General features: G+C 42.1%; 1 protein-coding gene across 1 annotated transcript in view; it reads right to left on the reverse strand.

Annotated features, from left to right (window-relative positions):
- Nucleotides 1–761: 761 nt before the first annotated feature.
- Nucleotides 762–19231, reverse strand: part of ANKUB1 (ankyrin repeat and ubiquitin domain containing 1) — a 28647-nt gene continuing 10177 nt past the window's right edge. Inside the window, exons 3-6 of the mRNA XM_019503092.1 lie at nt 11579–11795; nt 6288–6402; nt 4228–5157; nt 762–966 (exon numbers count right to left, since the gene is read on the reverse strand). Coding sequence (XP_019358637.1) covers nt 882–966; nt 4228–5157; nt 6288–6402; nt 11579–11795 — 1347 coding nt within the window. The 3' untranslated portion in view covers nt 762–881. The remainder of the gene's footprint in view (nt 967–4227; nt 5158–6287; nt 6403–11578; nt 11796–19231) is intronic.

The raw sequence follows: 19231 nt of genomic DNA on the forward strand, positions 1-19231 counted from the left end.
GGGGGCAGCAGGGCAGGCCCTATGAGGAGAGGCTACAGGACCTGAACCTGTTCAGCCTCCACAAGAGAAGGCTGAGGGGGGATCTAGTGGCCTGTTACAAACTAGTCAGAGGGGACCAGCAGGCATTGGGGGGAGTCCCTGTTCCCCCGAGCACTACCAGGAGTGACCAGGAATAACAGTCACAAGCTGGCAGAGGGTAGATTTAGGCTAGATATCAGGAGGTGGTACTTCACGGTCAGGGTGGCTAGGATCTGGAACCAACTTCCAAGTGAAGTGGTGCTGGCTCCTATCCTGGGGGTCTTTAAGAGGAGGCTAGATGAATAGCTTGCTGGGGTGGTTTGACCCCAGTACTCTTTCCTGCCATGGCAGGGGGTCGGACTCGATGATCTGCTCAGGTCCCTTCCGACCCTACAGACTATGACACTATGAAACTATAATAATTGTCATTTAAGGGGTTAAAATATAAAACATGTTGGTAGGAGTTTTCACGCAGCTGGTAAATCTGGAAGGGGGGTCCTCAATACAAAAAAGTTTGGGAATCTCTACTCTAGATCTAATTTTTACATCATGGACGGGTGCTACATAATAATAAAAACAGAGTTTTAATCTAGTTAACATTTTACTTAATTTTTCAAACTATTTTTGTCCCATTACAATCTATTTTTTTTTTCATTTTAGTCACACAGATCATAACTACACAACATGCTCCAGTAATGATTTATCTTTCTATAACACAATATCATTATTATCCATATCTTTGAAGCATTTCCATGGAAAAGATGGACTTACAGCTTTCTATTAAACAGGACATGATTGTAAGAAGATTCAAATATTCCAAAGTACAGATTCCAGGAAATATTAAGTCTGAAATCAGGCTTTAATCAGTTTACAGGTTTGAAGACACTCTTCTTAGCTAGGGTTCTTGCAATTTCCAGTTGCTGAAGCCATGGCTTCTCTTTAAATGCACTGCAAGACAGATGACAGGATAAATTAACTTTTTCCTAATGTGTATTGGGTTTCATCCTACACTTATACTGACTGGACTGGGCATTTTGCCCAAGTGAGGGATGCAGGATCAAGTTAGAACATGCAGTTCTTTTCACTAAGAGCCTGATTGTCACTCTGTGCATAACTGATTTCCTAATTTGTGCATATAATTACTGTGATTGTGTGTGTGCCAATCAAAACACTGCATATGTGGATGGCTGGGTACAAACAGGCCAAGGGCAGCCTCCTGACTTGAGCATGTGCTGGAACTGCACGCACAAATGGGACATGGAATAGTGCACAGACAGTTCAGAAAACCAGTTCAAAGTATATGGAGTTTAACAACAGTAAACAGTAAAGAACAAAAAATCATAAATTTTATCCAGTCATAAACTATTTGTTTTACACATCTTTTGATCTGCCATATCCATTTATATATTGTAACGATGGTGATGGTAACAGCTGGGAGTTCCAGTCACAAAATATAATTAAAAGCATTTGTCGTATTACGTTATACCTTTCTGTTAAGCTGAATATGTGTATTGCTTACACTGCACTGTTTAATAATATTGACTTAAAAGAAGCAAACCACTTTCCATAGACCATAATCTAATGTCTGGATAAGTGGATTTATTTGTACGATTTTTACCCCCCTGATTCAGTGCGTCACGGGGCCGGGTCCTAGAAGTAGCCGTGATCTCTCCTAGCTCCCCCTACCGTGGCAAGTTGGTGTCAATGCACCCTCACCGTCTCGCCCACCACGTCTTTGATGTTAGTAGTGTTAAGGGAGGCTGCCTTTTTGTCCTCTTTGACACGGTACCCCTGATGTATCCAAGTCTGCGCTCCATCTTAGACGACTCCATGCACTAAAGCCTTAGGGGCTATGCGTGGCTCCAACCATCCCTATACCACGCCCCAAGCCTCGCAGATGTACCGGACGTTGTCTTGTCAATTCTCCCCTTGGCGCCCTCACTGGCACTCCCTCACAGTTGCCCGTGCCCTCCCGGACACTCTCTGGCCTGTCTCACAACTGCCCCCACCTCACGGGTCCCTGGGTCCGTCTCACAGTTTCCCGCACTCTAGCGACCGTGCCCGCCCTGGGGCCTCTTGCAATTGGGGCTCAGGTAGCCGTAGCCGTGCCTGGCCCCTGAATCCCCTCCTCAGGCCTAAAAGTTCCTGTGGGGCTCAGGCAGCCTCAGCCTTACCTGGCCCCCAATCCTCTGTGCCCCTTCTCAGGGCTGGAGTCCATGCACCCCTAAATGCTGTGCCCTCTCTGGCACCGGGGTCCCCACACTGCTGTGGAGCCCCTATGAGGCCTCCTCCAACCCCTAATAGCCTCACCTGGTCCTCCGGTCTTATAAAACTACAAACAGAAAACTCAAGCCCCTGGGCTACAACATAAACTCTAAGCCATCTGGCTAACCATCATTCAGCTCCCTACCAGGGCTTCCTCCACCTGGTATCCTTGAACAGAAGGTGCTCAGGCCATCAGTCTTCCCTACTCTGCTCACTCCAGCAGAGCTCCTTCTTCCTTGGCTGCAAATGGGGAACTGCCTCTCTGGCCTCAGCCTGGATCATTTATATAGGTCAGGCCCTGCCCCCTTCTGGTCAGCTGACCAAACTGCAGTTGCCCCAGCAACCGGCACCTGTACCTCTTTATAGGAGCAGGGCACCAAAGTGCCCTGCGACACAGTGACAGAACATGTCTGTCTGTGGCCCTGGTATACCTGTAATACTAATGAATTGGGTTCTTCAGCTATGTCTGGGATATGGGAAACAAACTTTATTCTCTTCACTGGCTCCAGACAGTTATCTGAGAAAACTGTACTTTCCCAGCTGGCATTGACTTTTTCCAAAGGGCCTTTTGTGAGGAGTGACTACCATGTATACTTGGGGCGTACCTTTGTTTAGGATGAGACTTTTTTCATTGCACTGCAGCCAATGAAGGGGAAGGGGGCTTCTGAAGGCTTAGGAAGCATACTGATGCACAGGACTTCCGTGAAGATTCAGTTTGGAGGAAGAGCAGCAACTCATTCTGCGGTGGGGTGTGGGTGAACACCATTTTCACTGCTGCTAATAAGGATCTCTGAGATCTTCTTCCTGTACTCTTACCACGGATTTTATCATGGGAAGGGGCTGAACTCATTACATAGTACCATATTACTGCTTGGGAAAGGAAATTACCAGAGCCTGATCCTCTAAGTTTCTGGACACCTTATAAGAGATACTGAGCAAACAAGGATGTTTGGCACGTCTCACAAGGTGCACAAAAGTTTGCAAGATTGGGTCCAATTATCACTTAATAGAAATAGGCTGAACTTTAGCACTTGCTTTCTTTTCTTCACACTTTTTCTTATTTCCAGTAGCACTGGGAATCAGATATGATTTTTAGCTATAAAATTCTGATATTCCTCCTTTCACCTATTACTAATGACAGCCCACAATAATCTGCTTTTCCATCCTTTGGGGGTCATGTGGAATTTGGACCAATATATAGGGAATTACCGGTATTTTCTTTAACCTCCTCAATATTATTTACCTCTTTATTGTGCATATTTAAGTTTCTGGGACTTTATTCTGGGACTTCCTATTCATAATCTACAGTGTTACCTAATGTTACAGTTGTTATATATAAATATTCTACCAACCTTTTCTGCATCTCCCTGTTCATGCCACCATTTTAAAGGGCACTGGCTAAGTGTAAGGACTGTTGTCAGGTAAAGATATTTTTTCTGTTAGCTGAGTCCACAAGACCTGAGTTGTCACTGAGGTGTACCTTGCTGTTACCACTAGGTGACAGTAACCCTTTGCAAAGATATTTTTGCAAAATTTTCTGCAAATACCTATTAACTTGTAAAGAAAGTTACCAATCTGTAATTAAAGAACCATCAGGGTCTGACTGTAATTTTACCCATGCCATACAGGAAATACAAATTTAAAACAATCTTATTTAGAGAAAACAGATAGTTTTGAATCATTTTCTGCTTCTATTGGTTCCTTTAGTTATATGTTTCAAGAGTAGGGGTAAGCAGTATGTCCAATAATGTGAATACTATATTGTCAGCATCTAGATTGTAAGTAACATGGACAGTACACAAAGAATGGTAATTTTCCCTTCAGTTTTTTGGGGTTTTTTGCTTCACTATAATAAATTAATCCAAAGTGTGTAAAATATGGATTTAAACATAGAGGAGAAGCATAAAAAATAGAGAGAAGGAAAATAAAAGAGAAAATACATACCTGGCAACAGCTAAGTAGTAGATTGCATTCTCTCTTGGAGTTCTCCCACTGTATTCTGAGAAAGACTCAAGAGAGGAGTTTAGAAGCAATTTAGCATGAGGTGTGGAATAGAAGAAAGGAGGCCATGAATTCTGGAGCTTAGAAACTGGGGGCAAAGGAACTTTAGCTAAACATATATGTTGGTCCATAGTTTCATCCTTTGTAGGCTGAGCAACCTTTTCCCTTTTCTTCTTCTTTTGCTGAAGTCTGTGTATATTAGAGAGTTTATTCACATTCTCTAAAGGAGGTAATTTGAGCTTTGTTAATTGTAGGTTGTTTTTTGTGCTTGTCAGGGGATATGACTCTCTCTCATGCTGAATGTGATCAGATAGATTTGGTAACCTGTAGACCTTGTTGGCTGTCTTCTTGACTGGGGACTTGGAAGTCATTTTTGGCTTTGTGAAGCCATCTACAGTAATTATGTCCCCAACTCGTGTTCTGAAGACTGTACCCTGGTTAAGCCATTTCTTGGAAAGTATGTGACTCTGAGCTTGGAGGAGCCACTGCTTTAACTTAATGTAGATCTTCATGGGAAGTGAAAAATTAGGATAAGAAACTACTGACCAAATTTTGGTAACTAAATATAACACACAGTCCTTATGCTTGTGTTTGATGCATATGTTCAGAGGAATTTGCCTTGTTGGGCTTTGGCATTCTAAGCACAACACAGTACAGTTGACAAAGGCCTTTAGCACCATTAGTTGGCCTGCTTCTGCAGCTGCATGCACTGGGCACTTATTTATATCTGGGTTCTCTGTTTCCTGACACCACGCTCGGTAGGGGTGAACACCAACTGCTTCATTAGGTCTCACTCCCTGCTGCAAGATCCATGTTGCAAGCCCAAGGTGGCCAAAATGTGCTGCCATGTAAAGAGCCACTCTCTTTTGATAACTAAGGAATAGGGAGAAGAATAAATTTAGGGCCACAAATATCAGCAAACTGATATAGTTCAGAATTATGTATATTTTACTTTTAGATTGACAGCATAAAACATGGTAATTAAATATCCAGCCAGAGCAGCTAAGATATGTTCAAGGTAAATTTGCTAATTTAGTGCTTTAATAAATTGATGAGGCAATATGCACTTCCTTTGTATTTGTAATCTGTAGCTTTGTTAAAGAGGATTAGCTGTTGTTGATCATATATATCAAGTCAAAACAGAGGCTGAAGTTGGTCTTGTGAGAGGATTTTAAAATGATCCAATGGGGGTACTCAAAACTAAGAAGGGTTATCAGAGGATCTGAGGGACAGATAGCTGAGTATTATGAAAAAGATTAAATTATACTCATAAAATGGGAGATAAAGACTGAAATACATGTAAACAGATTTGTCAAACTAATTCTTGTCTTTGTACTTAGTAAAGATAATACCAAGATAGTAGAAATTATTTGCTATACAAAGTCACTGAACTAAGTATACTGTTTCATTTTTTTATCATCACAAACTAGATGTGGAGTAATAATACCAGTAAGCCATTGTTCTGTGTACTGTAATTCACATATGATTTTCTGAAGTGTACTGCCTTTCATTAGTATGTTTTCACTGATTATAGAACTACTGTACACCAGATAAATAACTCATTTTGGTCTGTCATGCATATGTTGCTATATTTTATCTTATAGCATATTAATAAATAGTTCCTGAAAGTAGCACTATCCTATAATGAAGACATGATGTTTATCTTTAGGGAAGCCATTAAAATTGTATGCCACTTTATGCCATTTAAAATCCTAAATGTAAACAAACATATATATTTTTTAAATTATTCTATTTATAATATTTATACTAAGCCAGTTCAAGCCATGAGGATCAGGCCCCAGTTTATCACTATGCTGGCTGGCATATTTTTTATACTACAAAGGTAATTGTCAGAGTCCCTTTGGGTGATATTCAATTTTCTTGGTAACTCATTATACTGGATATTAAAGTCAAATGCCAGAGAAAGCAAAGACATAGACAACTTTTGAAAGTGGTGGTTAAAAAGGCAGGGAAGGATAAGATAGCACATTTTGCTACTGTACTTGAGGATTGGCTCTTCTCTGGATAGATGACGTTGGACGGTATGATAGTTTCCTAAGAGACATCCAATCAGAAATTCTTTCCATCCATCCCATACATCCAGAAACAGTGTTGTGCCTGCCAACAGAGAGGTGCAATCGTTTAGTTTTGTTCCAGTGTTGGGGTTTTTTTACAGTTCATACATCTCTAAACTCTGCTTGCAGCTAAAGAATATTTCCTTGCAGCCTACTGGCTGCAGTATATGTATGCCACAACCTTGTACAAGGCCACCCCTGTGAGCATGTTGTCTTCTAATGGCCGTGCAATGAAAGAGATCAACTCTTAACACTATGAACTTTGAAAAGTTAACAAACAGCTGAAAAAGTGTTTGTTTTGGCTGGTTTATGTCAGAACAGTTTGTTCAGTCTGTGACTGCATATGTGAGACTGATTTATTTAGGCTGTGAGAACTTGAAAGCCAAAATGATCCATTTGATAGGGTTTTGGACAGCATTGGCAAGATCTTCATGGAATGGTGGCAGAGTAAGAGAGGGCCAAAAGAAGCTTTTTGCATCTTATTTAGTGCTTTGAGTTACTTTTCTTATTGGAGCGATTGCTTTTTGGTGCCAGCAGAGTTGTTACATTTGTAAATATACTTTAATGGAAAAATGCCTAAAGTTTGTCTTTCTGCTTATATCAAAATAAATAAATAGTAGGTTAGATACAGGCCTTGAGGCATGCTTCTGATAATTCAGTATAATTTGTTTTTCCCAGTCACGCAGAGTATGCCAGTATCCTGTAAAAGCTACTAGGTGGTGGCGTTCAGCTGGTATTTTCTGTACTAAAAATTACTGCCATTGAAGGACATTATGGTATATGATAGATGCAGTTCTAACCTTTTCATCTTGGGTGTAACATCTATTGTGTTTAGAAATAGGCTCAAAGTTAACATTGCAAATGTTATATATGCTGCAAGATATTCTTTAATCTTCAAGAACTTGTTCCTTGCAGATATCAAGGGCTGATTTTGAGTTATTGAAACAAATCACAAAATCAGTGTTAAATCAGAAGAGCACTCACATTCTTCATCCCAATACCTTATGTATTAGCTTTGAAGGATCAGGCGTCAAGACTGTAGAGCAGTGACACCCAAATTTCTGGCCCTGTGGGCCAGATGAGTGGTACATGACTGGTCCACAGGCCAGATCCTGCGTGGGGTTGGTCTGCAGGTATAATCTAGCATGCCTGTTTGATCTGTGCGCCAGATCCAGCCAGGTGCTGACCCAGCCCTGCACATTGGATCCAGTCATGCACTGGCCCAACCCTGTGTGCCTGGATCTGACCACATGTTAGCTTGAATATGCGCACAGCTGGCACGGTCTACAGCTGGCACAGGCCCACGTCATTTGGCCCATGGGGCTCCTTGTAGGTCCAAAAATTGGGCAGCAGGGGAGCAGTAATTAACATGTGTTTTGTGACATGCCTCTTCTGACTGGACCTGGCCCCTGGGCCAGAGGTTGAACACCCCTGCTCTAGACTGTTCTGGCTCTGATTTTACACAGGTCTCCAGAGTTAATTTCAGATTCACCACCAAATGCCCGTGCACAAGACAGTAAAATTCCTGATCAGATCATCCATTTTATGACCTCAGTGGTTCAGCCTCTGTCTGTGTGCCCTTGTCTGAATCCTTGGACTCTTTTCTCAAATTTTCAAAGCAGTTTACAAATATATAGTGTTCTGGAGAATGTTTAATTTGTAATATCAAATCCTATCAAAAACACTGCTAAATAATAGCTTAATTATCTCTCTCAGTTAAATATACACCTACAAACTAAATATTGCTCAAGTTTTTATTTGTTTAGACTATTTTACAGCCATTTATTTTCTTGGCGTTGTTGCAACATTGTGGTTTTGAAGCCAGATTAACTGCCCTCTGTATGATGGTGAGACAGCACTGTGAAGTAGATATAAAAGTTACACCCATGATGCACTCACTTTCTACTGCTGTAAATTGTCTATCAAAGTGTAGGATCCAATTCTTCATTGCTCCAAGCCTGTATTTTATATCATACACTGTCCAACTGTCCAGTCAGAAGCTGTCTGTGGTATTACTTTGAGGTAAGACTATGTTAAGATACTGGTTCTCTCATTCCTTGGAGTCTCAGGCCAGCAGAGACTCCTTATGCTTGATGAAGGGTGACTGCACCCAAAAACTTGCCAAGAACTTTTTTCCAACTACTCAGTTGGTCTAATAAAAGATATCACATCTACCCAAAGAACCTTGCCTGGTATATTTCAGACATCTATCAAAAAAATTGTATTTTGTGTTCAGGGTGAATGTAAACCTTACACTAACCTACTGACTTTCAGAAATCAACTCAGTTACTGCGAGCTAAATTCCTCCTTTACAAAGGCACCAGTTCAGCAAGTTACTTTAACACATGCCTAACTTTAAGCATGCAAGTAAGTCTCCTAGTGACTGTTCTTTCATTCTCCATGGAAGTCTAGCTAATGTGGAAGAAATCATTAGAGATAGGAATATATTTGTTATAATCCAGAGTTCTAGCTGTCCTTTGTGATTAAATTTCAGTATTGTTATTTTACTTTTCCTACAGGTGGGTACACCAAGGAACACAGAGGGTAAGTGCTGTATGCAGGGTAACATAGCAGCATGTTGGTAAAAACAGAAATAGAGCTTTGGAGAACTGGCTCCTAGTCAGCTGGTCTAATTGCTAGTGAACCTGCATGTTCACATTGCCTCTCAAAAAACAAATCTCACATAACTATGGATGTGATGTGTTCATTAGTCATGTCAATTGTTTAACCCTTTTAAAATCCTATTATAGTTTTGGCCTGCAGATATTTGGTGAGTTTCACAGGATAATTCCATGCTGCATTGTACATCCCATGTTTTTGATGCTATGGGAAACAGTACATAATGGTATTCTATTCCCCAGTTATGTATAATACTATTAAGTTCCCTTATTTTTCTCCTCTAAACCAAACAGTCTCAGTGCTTTTAGTCTCCCGTTGTTGTCAGTTCTTTTCTGTTTATTTGATGGGGTGACTGCAGATGAACCCAGCATTTCTCAAATTCCATGTTTCTCTTTTCCTGCGTAATGGAAAAGGTAGGTCCCATTTCTGGGCTTCAAGAGCCTTTTCTTCTTTAGAGTCTACTTACAAATCAACCATTGAATCCTTACAAATTAAAGATCACTGTAGAAATTAAAATTTACTGTAGCTAATAAACTAATTACATATAGGGAATGAATACTAATCTGTCTTGTATGGTGTTAAGAGTAGAGACTATAAATCAGGATTTTGGGGGCATAATTCTTCACTGTTCTGCACCTTGAATACCTGTTTACACCTGTCAAATGGAAAAAGCACAAAATCAGAATTCCCCAAAGGTCTCTTCCAGGTTTTAAGCAACTTACTGTGTGACACTGAGAAGGCCACTAAGAGCAAATTCTGCAGTAGCCACTGATTTTGGGGTACCTCCCATTTGAGGCACCAATCTGAGACATATTAGGGCAAATATCCAGACTTACTGTATATCCATAGCTCCAGAACTATGGATCCTCAATCAGATGAAAAATCAAGCTTTAGTTTTCCAAAGTTGACAACTCAGAAATTGAGGCACCCCAAAAGTAGTAGTGACTTGTGAAAATGTTGACCTTAATCTCTGTGCTACAAGTTACTTAAAGAACTGGGTATAATTATACTTATCTACCCACCCAGGGTGTACGAGCTTTAAAGGTCAGACTGTCAACCCCTAATGACTTAAAGGACAAAGTACAAACTACTTCCACTGGTGTCATTGTCAGTGAGTAGTCCTGTTGACTTCAGTAGCACTTCTTGTCTGAGAATCTACCAATTAAAGCTGATGAAAGGATTTAACTATTTGCCCCTAAGTAATTAATAGGGCCATATTTTTCCATATTTAGTAGAGTGAAATGTTTAATGAAGGAAGGTGTCAAATGTCCTACCAGGAGAAGTCTTAAATACTGCATGTTAAAAAGGAACTATGAGTAGTTACAAGAGAAAATGACAACAGACCCAGGATCTGTAAAATGCTAAATTGGGAACAGCCAGGTCATGGGCAGTGACCCACTAAAGTAATTGCTTTCAACTAAATATATTGCTGTAAGAACCATGGAAATACAGATATTTCAGTGTACCACACTGGTTCCTGATCTTGGTTTGTTCTTTGGATTTTGGTTCTTATTCAGACCTCAAACTTCCATCCTGCTCTAACCATTTTTCAGGACTGCTCTCATCCTGGTTTCAGACAGTACCAAAGCAGCTACAATTTTCTTCTCAAATTAAGCCATACAGGTATAAGAGCCTAAAAACATTGCAATGCTTTAGGTTATAAGAAATTGTTGCTGGTGTGGAGATCGGGTGGAAAAATGGTGAGCATCATTAGTGCAGTGGACTAAGCAAAAGTGTTAGAAGTCGAAAAATCCTAGTCCCCGTTCTGTGCTGGGCTGTATCCTGCTCAATTTAAAAGCTGTTTTGTGCTGTTGGTTCTATGCTAGCAATGTGAGCTTTGAGAATTGCCCCCCACTTTTATTTATTAAATTTCAAAATTCAACCCTACTTGCTAAGGTCTATATAACATACAAAATCATTATGACCTCTAGGAAGTAATGAAATGGGCAAAGCAAATGGGCCAATGTTGCATGGCACAGTTGGAGACTTGCATTAATTTTATGTGTTGGTATGAAATATTTCTGCCATTTTCTATACGTTTTCCCTATTTGCATTCAATTCACAATCCAACAAAAAGCTTGTTTTTCTCTGTCTTCATAGAATCATAGAAATCAATGAGTCGGAAGGGACCTAGACAGATCATCTAGTCTGACCCCCTGCCATGGGCAGGAAGGAGCACAGGGGTGGCAGGGGTCATAAGACCCCAGCCAGGGGCCTATCCAGTCTCCTCTTACATCCCTTTCCCAATAGTGCAACTCCACTGATATCGGTAAAATCAGTCCCAACTTGTATAATGGAAGAAGTTCAAGCCTGAGGTATTTTATGTGTGTTATGAAAGCATGCTACAGTATAGAATGTGTTACTTCTGTATATGTATCATCTACCTTACACAGTGTTTTATATCCTATAGCCTGATTTTTTTTAGATACTTGGCAAAATTAAACTCCTAAAGTAATAGTAAATTTTCATATTTCTCTAAATTAATGATAAGTAATGAAATCCCTTGAATCCTGAAAATGGACAAAGTTCTACTTAGTTGTTGGGTCAACATTAATCTGTTTAATCAGAATGTAATAGAAAACACAGAAATCATCTTATACCTATATCTAAGTGGTAGTCATTCAGTGTATTGCAGTCATACATCTCCCTGCCTCCTGGAGTCCTAAGACAATAAACACTATTTGGAAAGCCACATTTCAGGGTCACCAGGGATTTCAAAAAGGACACCTTTGTTGCAAGAAGATAAATACTCCCCATAATGGGTACTTTCTCTTGGCTTACACCATTGTATACATAGAAGGCCGGCTTGTCTTCTTCCTAAAATAAAACAATAAAAATGATATAAGTACATTAGTATCTGTATTTTAGGAATAATGTCTTTTCACATCTAGGGAATCTGATGTGGGGGCTTGCGTGCCCACAGCCAGTGCTGCCATGGTCGCACTCTCTGCACAGTGATAGACCAGTGGGATGTTTCTCTGTTTCCCTCACCTCCAGCAAGAGCTGCCAGGCTAGAGCTTCCTGCCTCCCCGCCACACCCAGAATGGCACAGCAGGGGCAGGAGTGGGAGCAGGAGGGGCTGCTGAAGGTAAGGGGAGCACAGCAACAGTCATCTGGCTGCAGGTGCCCTGGGAACATCCCCACCAGAAGCTGCGTGCACTGGCTGGGGTCAGGAGGGCTGTTCTGCTCCCCTCACCTCCAGCTGTGGCTCCTGCTCTTGCCGTGCCATGCTGCTCCAGGTGGGTGGAAGCTTCAGCTGGGCAGCTTCTGCTCAGTGCAAGGGGCTTCATCTCTAGTTCCCGGCCACGTTCCACCTGCTCTAACTGCCCACAGGGGCTGCTCATCACTCCGGGTGGGTGGAGCAGGTGGAAGGCAGCTGGGAGCTAGAATCAGAGCTCCATGCGCTGGGCAGGAGCCTCCTGGCTGAAGCTTCCTTGCCGCCCACCCAGAGCAGCATGGCAGTGGCAGCTGTAGGTGCGGGAAGCAGAACAGCTCTGCCAGCCCTGGCTGCAGACACATGAGCCCATGTGGCAGACACCTGCCAGGCTTTAGGCCTGCCAACACCTCTGAGTCGGCCTGGGCAGCCATGGGTACAATGAACTTGTCCTGTGCTGCCAGTCTGGCTGCCAAGGCACCCACCTGCAGCTACATCGCCTCCATGCTGCTGTCTGTGTGTGCCATGCTGGGCCGGGCTGTCATGGAGCCACAGCTGGCTGGGCAGGGCCCTGTCCCTGCAGCCCAGACCAGGCCGGCCCCTCTGCACCCACCCTCAGCAGTGCCCACAGGCCAGCCCGGCTCAGTCCCCCAGCTCCAACCTTGGCCCCAGCCCCAGCTGTGGGCAAGGCAGGCAGATGGCAGGGCCATGCTAATGGGCTCCAGCCACGCCCCCTGCTGTGCCAATGGCCAGTGGGGTGGAAAACTGGGCAAACGCCAGCTGGAATCCCTGTGCTGCTGGGACAGAGGAGAGACAGGGGAGTTTAACCCCCCTCCCTGCTCCCGCTTCACCTGAGGTGCTGCCTGGGGTGGTGTCTGGCCCCCTCCCTCCCCTCCAGGGACAAACCTGGCAGAGGCTGCTGCCCCCCTCCCCCTCCAGGCACACCCCAGCTGGGGGCCCTGCAGGCCTGGGTTGGGGTTTAAACCTCTCCTCAATCATACTTAGCAGCCTGCCAGGACCTGACCATGCCTCCATCCAGGTTAGCTTCCCTCCAGCCTTGCTGCTACTGTGAAAGGGAAGGGAGGGCTCACTCTAGCATCCCCCAGCTTCTGGCCTGAGCCACTGCAAGCATGTGGCTGCATTTCTGGAATCAAAAGTGAATGTCTATTCAATTGCAACTCAGTTCAATCTACACAGGTTAGAATAACCTGCAAAGATTAAATCAATTCAGGCTGAGGCTTAGCATAGCAGGCCATAAGGGTGTAGTAAGTTAGTATGGGTTACAAAACCTTTGGGGTACAGACAAGTATATTTAGTTTTGTAACTCTCCTTCATTAGACAAGGAGAGCTTGGTTTTCTTCCTGCATGGACAGGTCTGGGTCTTGGAAGAAAGGTAGCTGGTGAACACTTAATTTAGTTAAAACCAACATAATCCTTGGTAGATAAGGGAAGTATTGAGAGAAGAGGGCTAAATTTGTGGACCTTTGTTTGCAAAGCCTACCACTATGCATGTTGTGGATTTTTAATGTTTAAGTATGGATTGTAGGTGCCTATAGTGTTTATGATTCAGGTAACTGAAAATAATATATATTCTCAGCCCTAAAGGAAGTCACACGTTTAAGGCTAGCCCTGGGAGATATTGAATATCTACAAAATGGCCTCTTTGCTCCTTTACTTTCCAATCTCCACTTTCAACATCTTGTAAGGTTGGTCCCTAACTATATACGTTCACCATAGGAGTTGCTGCTTCAAGGTAGTTTTTCAGGCAGTTTTTTCTACCACTGAATTTCAGGGTTTTTTGAAGAATAAGGAAACCTGTAATACTCAACATGCATACCAATGTAGGACTTGATTAAATAGTTCAGTTTATTTGCCTCCCTGGGGAACAGCAACAATAGAGATAAACATACAGAAAATGCAGTAAGAAATTACTAGAATCAACGAACATGCAGTAAACAAGTAGCTAAATTTCTCAAAGGCATTTGAACACTGAAGTCCTTTTGCCTCACTGTTCCACTCTTTGTTTTCATGCTTTGCAGTCCTAGTGATGCTGTGCCAGCGGCAGCAGTAATTCTGGCCAATTAATCCTGTGATACAGAGCGGAGGGGAAAAAAAAGCAAGACTAAAAATGTTCTCTATTGTTTATGGACCCGGAGAACTTCGGCCAAGATACTGGCAGGACCTTTCCCTGTTTATATAATAAGCTTGGAGGGGAGCTGAGCCTGTTGGTGCACAGACGCTGCTGCCTTGCAACAGCCTTCCTCATTAACTACTGCACATGGTTGTATAAATTGACACTAGTCCAAAAAAAAAAGCCCACTCAAAAAACATTCTTCCCAGTGTATGCAATATAAGTTCAGGTTGCAGTTTTTGCACTTTTATCTTCTATGTTTCTCCAAATGCTTTGCTTTGCCTGATAGTTTTAGAATCAGGCCATATTTCCCTTTTGAAAAGAAAGTTAAGGTCAGATTGGGACTGGCCTTCCATGGATGTGCTTGCAGGAGAAGCATATAAGGAGCCAGTTCATCCTGTTTTCCAGGATCCATGCAAGAAGCAATTGCTCTAGATCAGCTGAATTCTGTATGGCTCCAAAATTCAGGTCTGGCTGAACTGAGCTTGGCAGTGGACCTGTTGTGGTGGTTGGCCAGCTAGGTACAGTTCTGTTCCTAATGGATCTTAGATTAGAGACATCCTCAGCAGTTCCTAAGGGGTTATCTTTGGATAACCAACTGTGTCTTCTTTGATTATAGTATTTTTCTGTTTTTCTTTCATCTAGGACCCATGTCAAAACATTGTTTTAACAATAAATATACGTGATGATAATAGTTATTAGTTTCCCCTTCATTTGCATAGATTAATGCATTATACCCACATGGAGTTTCACATTTTGAATGAACACATTTTAACCTGTAGCCTCAAAACACTATATTACGTCCTTAGTTTCATGTGGGCAGCAGCATTGAAAAAGTGGAGACCTTGTGCAGCCTGAGAGGCAATTAAGGTTGTATTCCTGGTTATGTGCGAGATTCCTCACATGAAATATAGAGACAGTGCTGAAAAAATAATTTATAATGTATCTGCCTTACAGAGGAGCTTAATACATTTATTACAGTGCTTTGTGATCCTCAGATTCAAGGCACTGTAGGAATGCAAAGTATTATTTATTTGAGATTAGAACCAAGAATAGAATGGGTTCTAACAGCCCAGTTTTCAAAGTTAAACACCTCAAATTAGGTATCTAAATTTGGTTTTAACAACCTGTATAAGCACTGTTTTTTTACTCAACAACAACAATCTAGACAGGTAGATGTGAATCTCTAAATTTTGGCAACTGGCTTGAAACTTACATTCAGAAGCCCTAATACATTCTATATTTTCCTTACTTATCTATTCAGGATATGTTTGTTATACCAAACCAGGCCATCAGGAGTTGCTGTTGCATTTTGTAATCTACTTTTATTTTTTTGCATTACCAGTTCCCCTAATGTTGGCACAGAACTGTTATACAAAACACATTCTCATGCCTTCCCATGTATTGCAGTGAGAAAGATCTTTACCACAATCATTCCTTATCTTAACACAGTAAAAGCACAGGTTATTTCACCATAGCTGTGCTTTGACTGTAAGATGAATTATACGATCTGTTTCCTGATAATGGAGGAAGAGAAAGATTTTCCAGTTGTATCAGTACTACAGAGTAAGATTTTGCTGACCTGAATGTTTATATAATACTAGCACAGTGCAGGAAGCGCCTGTTTGATGTTTTTCTTTTCCAGATTTTCTATGTAGAAATCGGAGCACACTAATACTTGATACACAGATTTATTTTGAATTGAGGCTGAGGCTTTGGATAGATCCATGGTCAAAGTCAGATGGCACTGTCCCCTTCCAGCTCACCAGATTTCAATGGAAAAATCCATCAGGAAATCTATATAGGCAAGATCTGACTTAACTTGCACACATTCCTTCTGCAGCTTCTACTGAACAGCTACACCTTTCAGTGACAACAGGTTGGATTTGTATTACCTGAGAAGCAGGAGGCCAGTGAGACCACAGGTTTTAGCTTCTGTGGGGGCAGAAGGGAAGAGACTGTTCCCACATTTCCAGTGCATCTACAAGGTGGAGAGGGACCCCTGCTAACTGTTTCTATTTCAGGGGTCATGTGCATAAAACTATAATGAAATCTTAGAAATCCTTGGTCTTCCTACTTCTGTCCTGTGGTATTCTCCATGGGAGAGAAGAAGTAGACCAGGATTTAAGCTTATAAAAATTAAAATAGTCATTCTCCTTACAATGTTTCTGTAAAAATAACGGAGATTATTTGTATCACACTTAGCTCAGATCCTTGATTAAACTTTGGGGTTCCCCTTATAATGAGAGCTGGGGCTCATTTTGGGATTTTATGGTACAAAAATCTCATTATCCGCTTTTGACAATTCGGCCCTAAATGGTGGAAATCATGAGACCTAGCTGTTTATGAGATTGTAGCCAGCATAAGTGCTTGGCAGCCTTACAAGATTAGCCCTTTGAATGGTAAATGTTTCATAAGACTTTGGCCCACATCTCAACCAGAAATAGAAAAACAGTCCCTCTGGCAGTGAAACCAATCTGATATTGCTTGGGTAGGATTAAATACAGAGAGTGGAATCTGATCTTCATCTCCACCCTCTGAAATTCAAAGAACTGCAGACTCAAGATTGTAGTTAGGTCCTCTCTCATTCTGATAAGGAATATTACAAAGGTGATTGATGTAGTGTACGAAAAGTATACTCTGCTGTCTGTATAAGTGGGAATAGGTAAGCTAGTGCTAGTTTTCTTTTCAACTAAATTAATTTTTAGATCTATTTATGAATGAGGAACAATGACTAAATGCAAAACACGTATTCAGCACAGGAAAGAAGACAGACCAAGACCTGGTGGGATCAACTGATCTCAGGCAGATGGAAGGATGGGGCTCTTCTAAAACCCATCACCCACAATAGGAGATGAGTATCACGCAGATTTTTCTTCCCATTTGTAAAGTTCAGTCATTCTACAATTTCAATTTCTATGTGCACATCCTTTAAAATGGGTGGGTAAAGTCCGGCCCATAGGCTGGATTGGGCCTGCAGCAGACTCCATTTCCCAGCAGCCCCTGCCCACATCACTGTGGCCAGTTTCCATGGAGACTCCAATGCCATGACAGCCTTGGGCCAGAGTTTCCATGGATACCACCCCCAGTAGTGCTGGCAGGGTGCATGGCAGTGTGGGGAGCTGCTCTGGGGTTGGGATCTTGCAACGGTGACAGTGGGGTCTGGAGCTGGGGCGGAACTGCGATCTGCTGCCGGCATGCCCCTGCCCTGTAGTATCTGCAGTTCCTTGTGAATAAATCTAAGATCAAGTATTCAAATAACAGCTTTACTAATTCTCTGAAGGTCAGATGTGTCCCTTTAAGATGTTCTTTCTCAGCTGCTCAGCTATGTTAGGTTTAGCAAAGGATCTAGTATTTAAAAAAATAGCAAGCACACAATTTCTTGACAGCTTAAAACAAACTGATTTTAATCATACTGTACCTTAACAACACATCTAATAATTGAAGAAACTGATATCCCTATGTCAGCAATAATCCAGTTGTCCTTCAGCACTGCTCCTGCATAGATCAGCTCCAAATATCGTCTGCCTTGCTTGTCTTCAGAAAGGGGGACATGGAAATAATCCTAAAAATGAATTAATATATTGTGGAAATGCATGTCTGTGCAGGAGTGATTCCTAACTACAATAAATCTAAATTAATTTTAATGTCGTTTGAATTGCAGCTGTGCTTTACTGGGACCACTATGCTATGTAAGCCTGTAACAAAAAAAATAGCCTTTGCTCCACAAGGTTTATCTATAATCTTCAAGTTTCTAAGAACATGTTAGAAATAGAAGTGCTAGAAATAATATTTGCACCTTGTTTTAAAAATAAGGATAGTATTGAAGTGTATTGTTATAGATTAGGTTTGTTTTGGCTTGTAAAAATTCTATGCATAGTTACAAAACTTGAAATTCTACAAGCACATGCTAATATATCCGATTCATTATAACCGATACAAGCTAAAGCACAAATACATAAACTGTCACATTGCTCTGAGGTAATCATGAAAGCTCTTAATTTTCCCTGTAGCTTTAGTTTCTGATTTCTTCAAGTGATGGTTGCTCAACTGAAGACAACTAGATGGGAACTTCAAACTTGGGTGCCTAGAGGAGATTTTATAAAGCATTCACTATTAGCCTAACTTCCCGCTGACTTCAGGGACAGCAGAATTAGGTCAAGCTGGGTGCTTTTGAAAATGCCTTTCCATCCCATCCTCTGCTTCCTGAGTTGGCAGCAAAAGTAGGCCTCCAGATAGAGGCTATGTTGATAAAGTGAACCTTACTGATTTGGTGCAAGAATTCTGGCCTTTTTTTTCTGACTCGGGGAAAGTCTGTTCACCAGGGCCCCCTTTGGAGTCACCAGGAACACTGGCCACAAGCTGAGGGAGGATAGGTTTAGGTTAGATATTAGGAAGAACTACTTCACTCTAACGGTGGCCAGAGCCTGGAATAGGCTTCCCAGAGGTGGTGCTCTCACCTTCCCTGGACATCTTCAAGAGGAGACTGGACAGGCACTTGGCTGGGGTCTTATGACCCCTGCCACCCCCAGTGCTCCTTCCTGCCCATGGCAGGGGGTCGGGCTAGATGATCTGTCTAGGTCCCTTCCGACTCATTTATTCTATGATTTTTAAAGTATTAATCTGATGCAACTTTTCTTTATTGCATCAAAGTGAATGAAGGTAGTGTTGCAGGGCGCTAAGATGCCCTGCTCCTAGAAGAGCAGGAACTGCCTGGGGAGAGGCCAAAGAGCCAGGCAGGAGCCCAGGTGCAGGTTGCCATGGCTACTGGCGAAGGAGGAAATTAATCAGCACCTGTACCTGGTCAGCTGGCAGGAAGGGGCAGGGCCTTGGGCCCATATAAACCTCAGGCTGAAGCTAAGGGAGACAGTTCCCTGCGGGCAGCTAAGGGGGAAGGAGCCCTCTTTGAATGAGAAGGGAAAAGAGGCCTGACTAACCTCTGCTCTGGGTAATGGTAAAGGGGCAGAG

The sequence above is a fragment of the Gavialis gangeticus genome, unplaced genomic scaffold (genome assembly GCF_001723915.1).
Source record: "Gavialis gangeticus isolate Ggan-Ray unplaced genomic scaffold, GavGan_comp1, whole genome shotgun sequence".
Lineage (NCBI taxonomy): Eukaryota > Metazoa > Chordata > Crocodylia > Gavialidae > Gavialis > Gavialis gangeticus.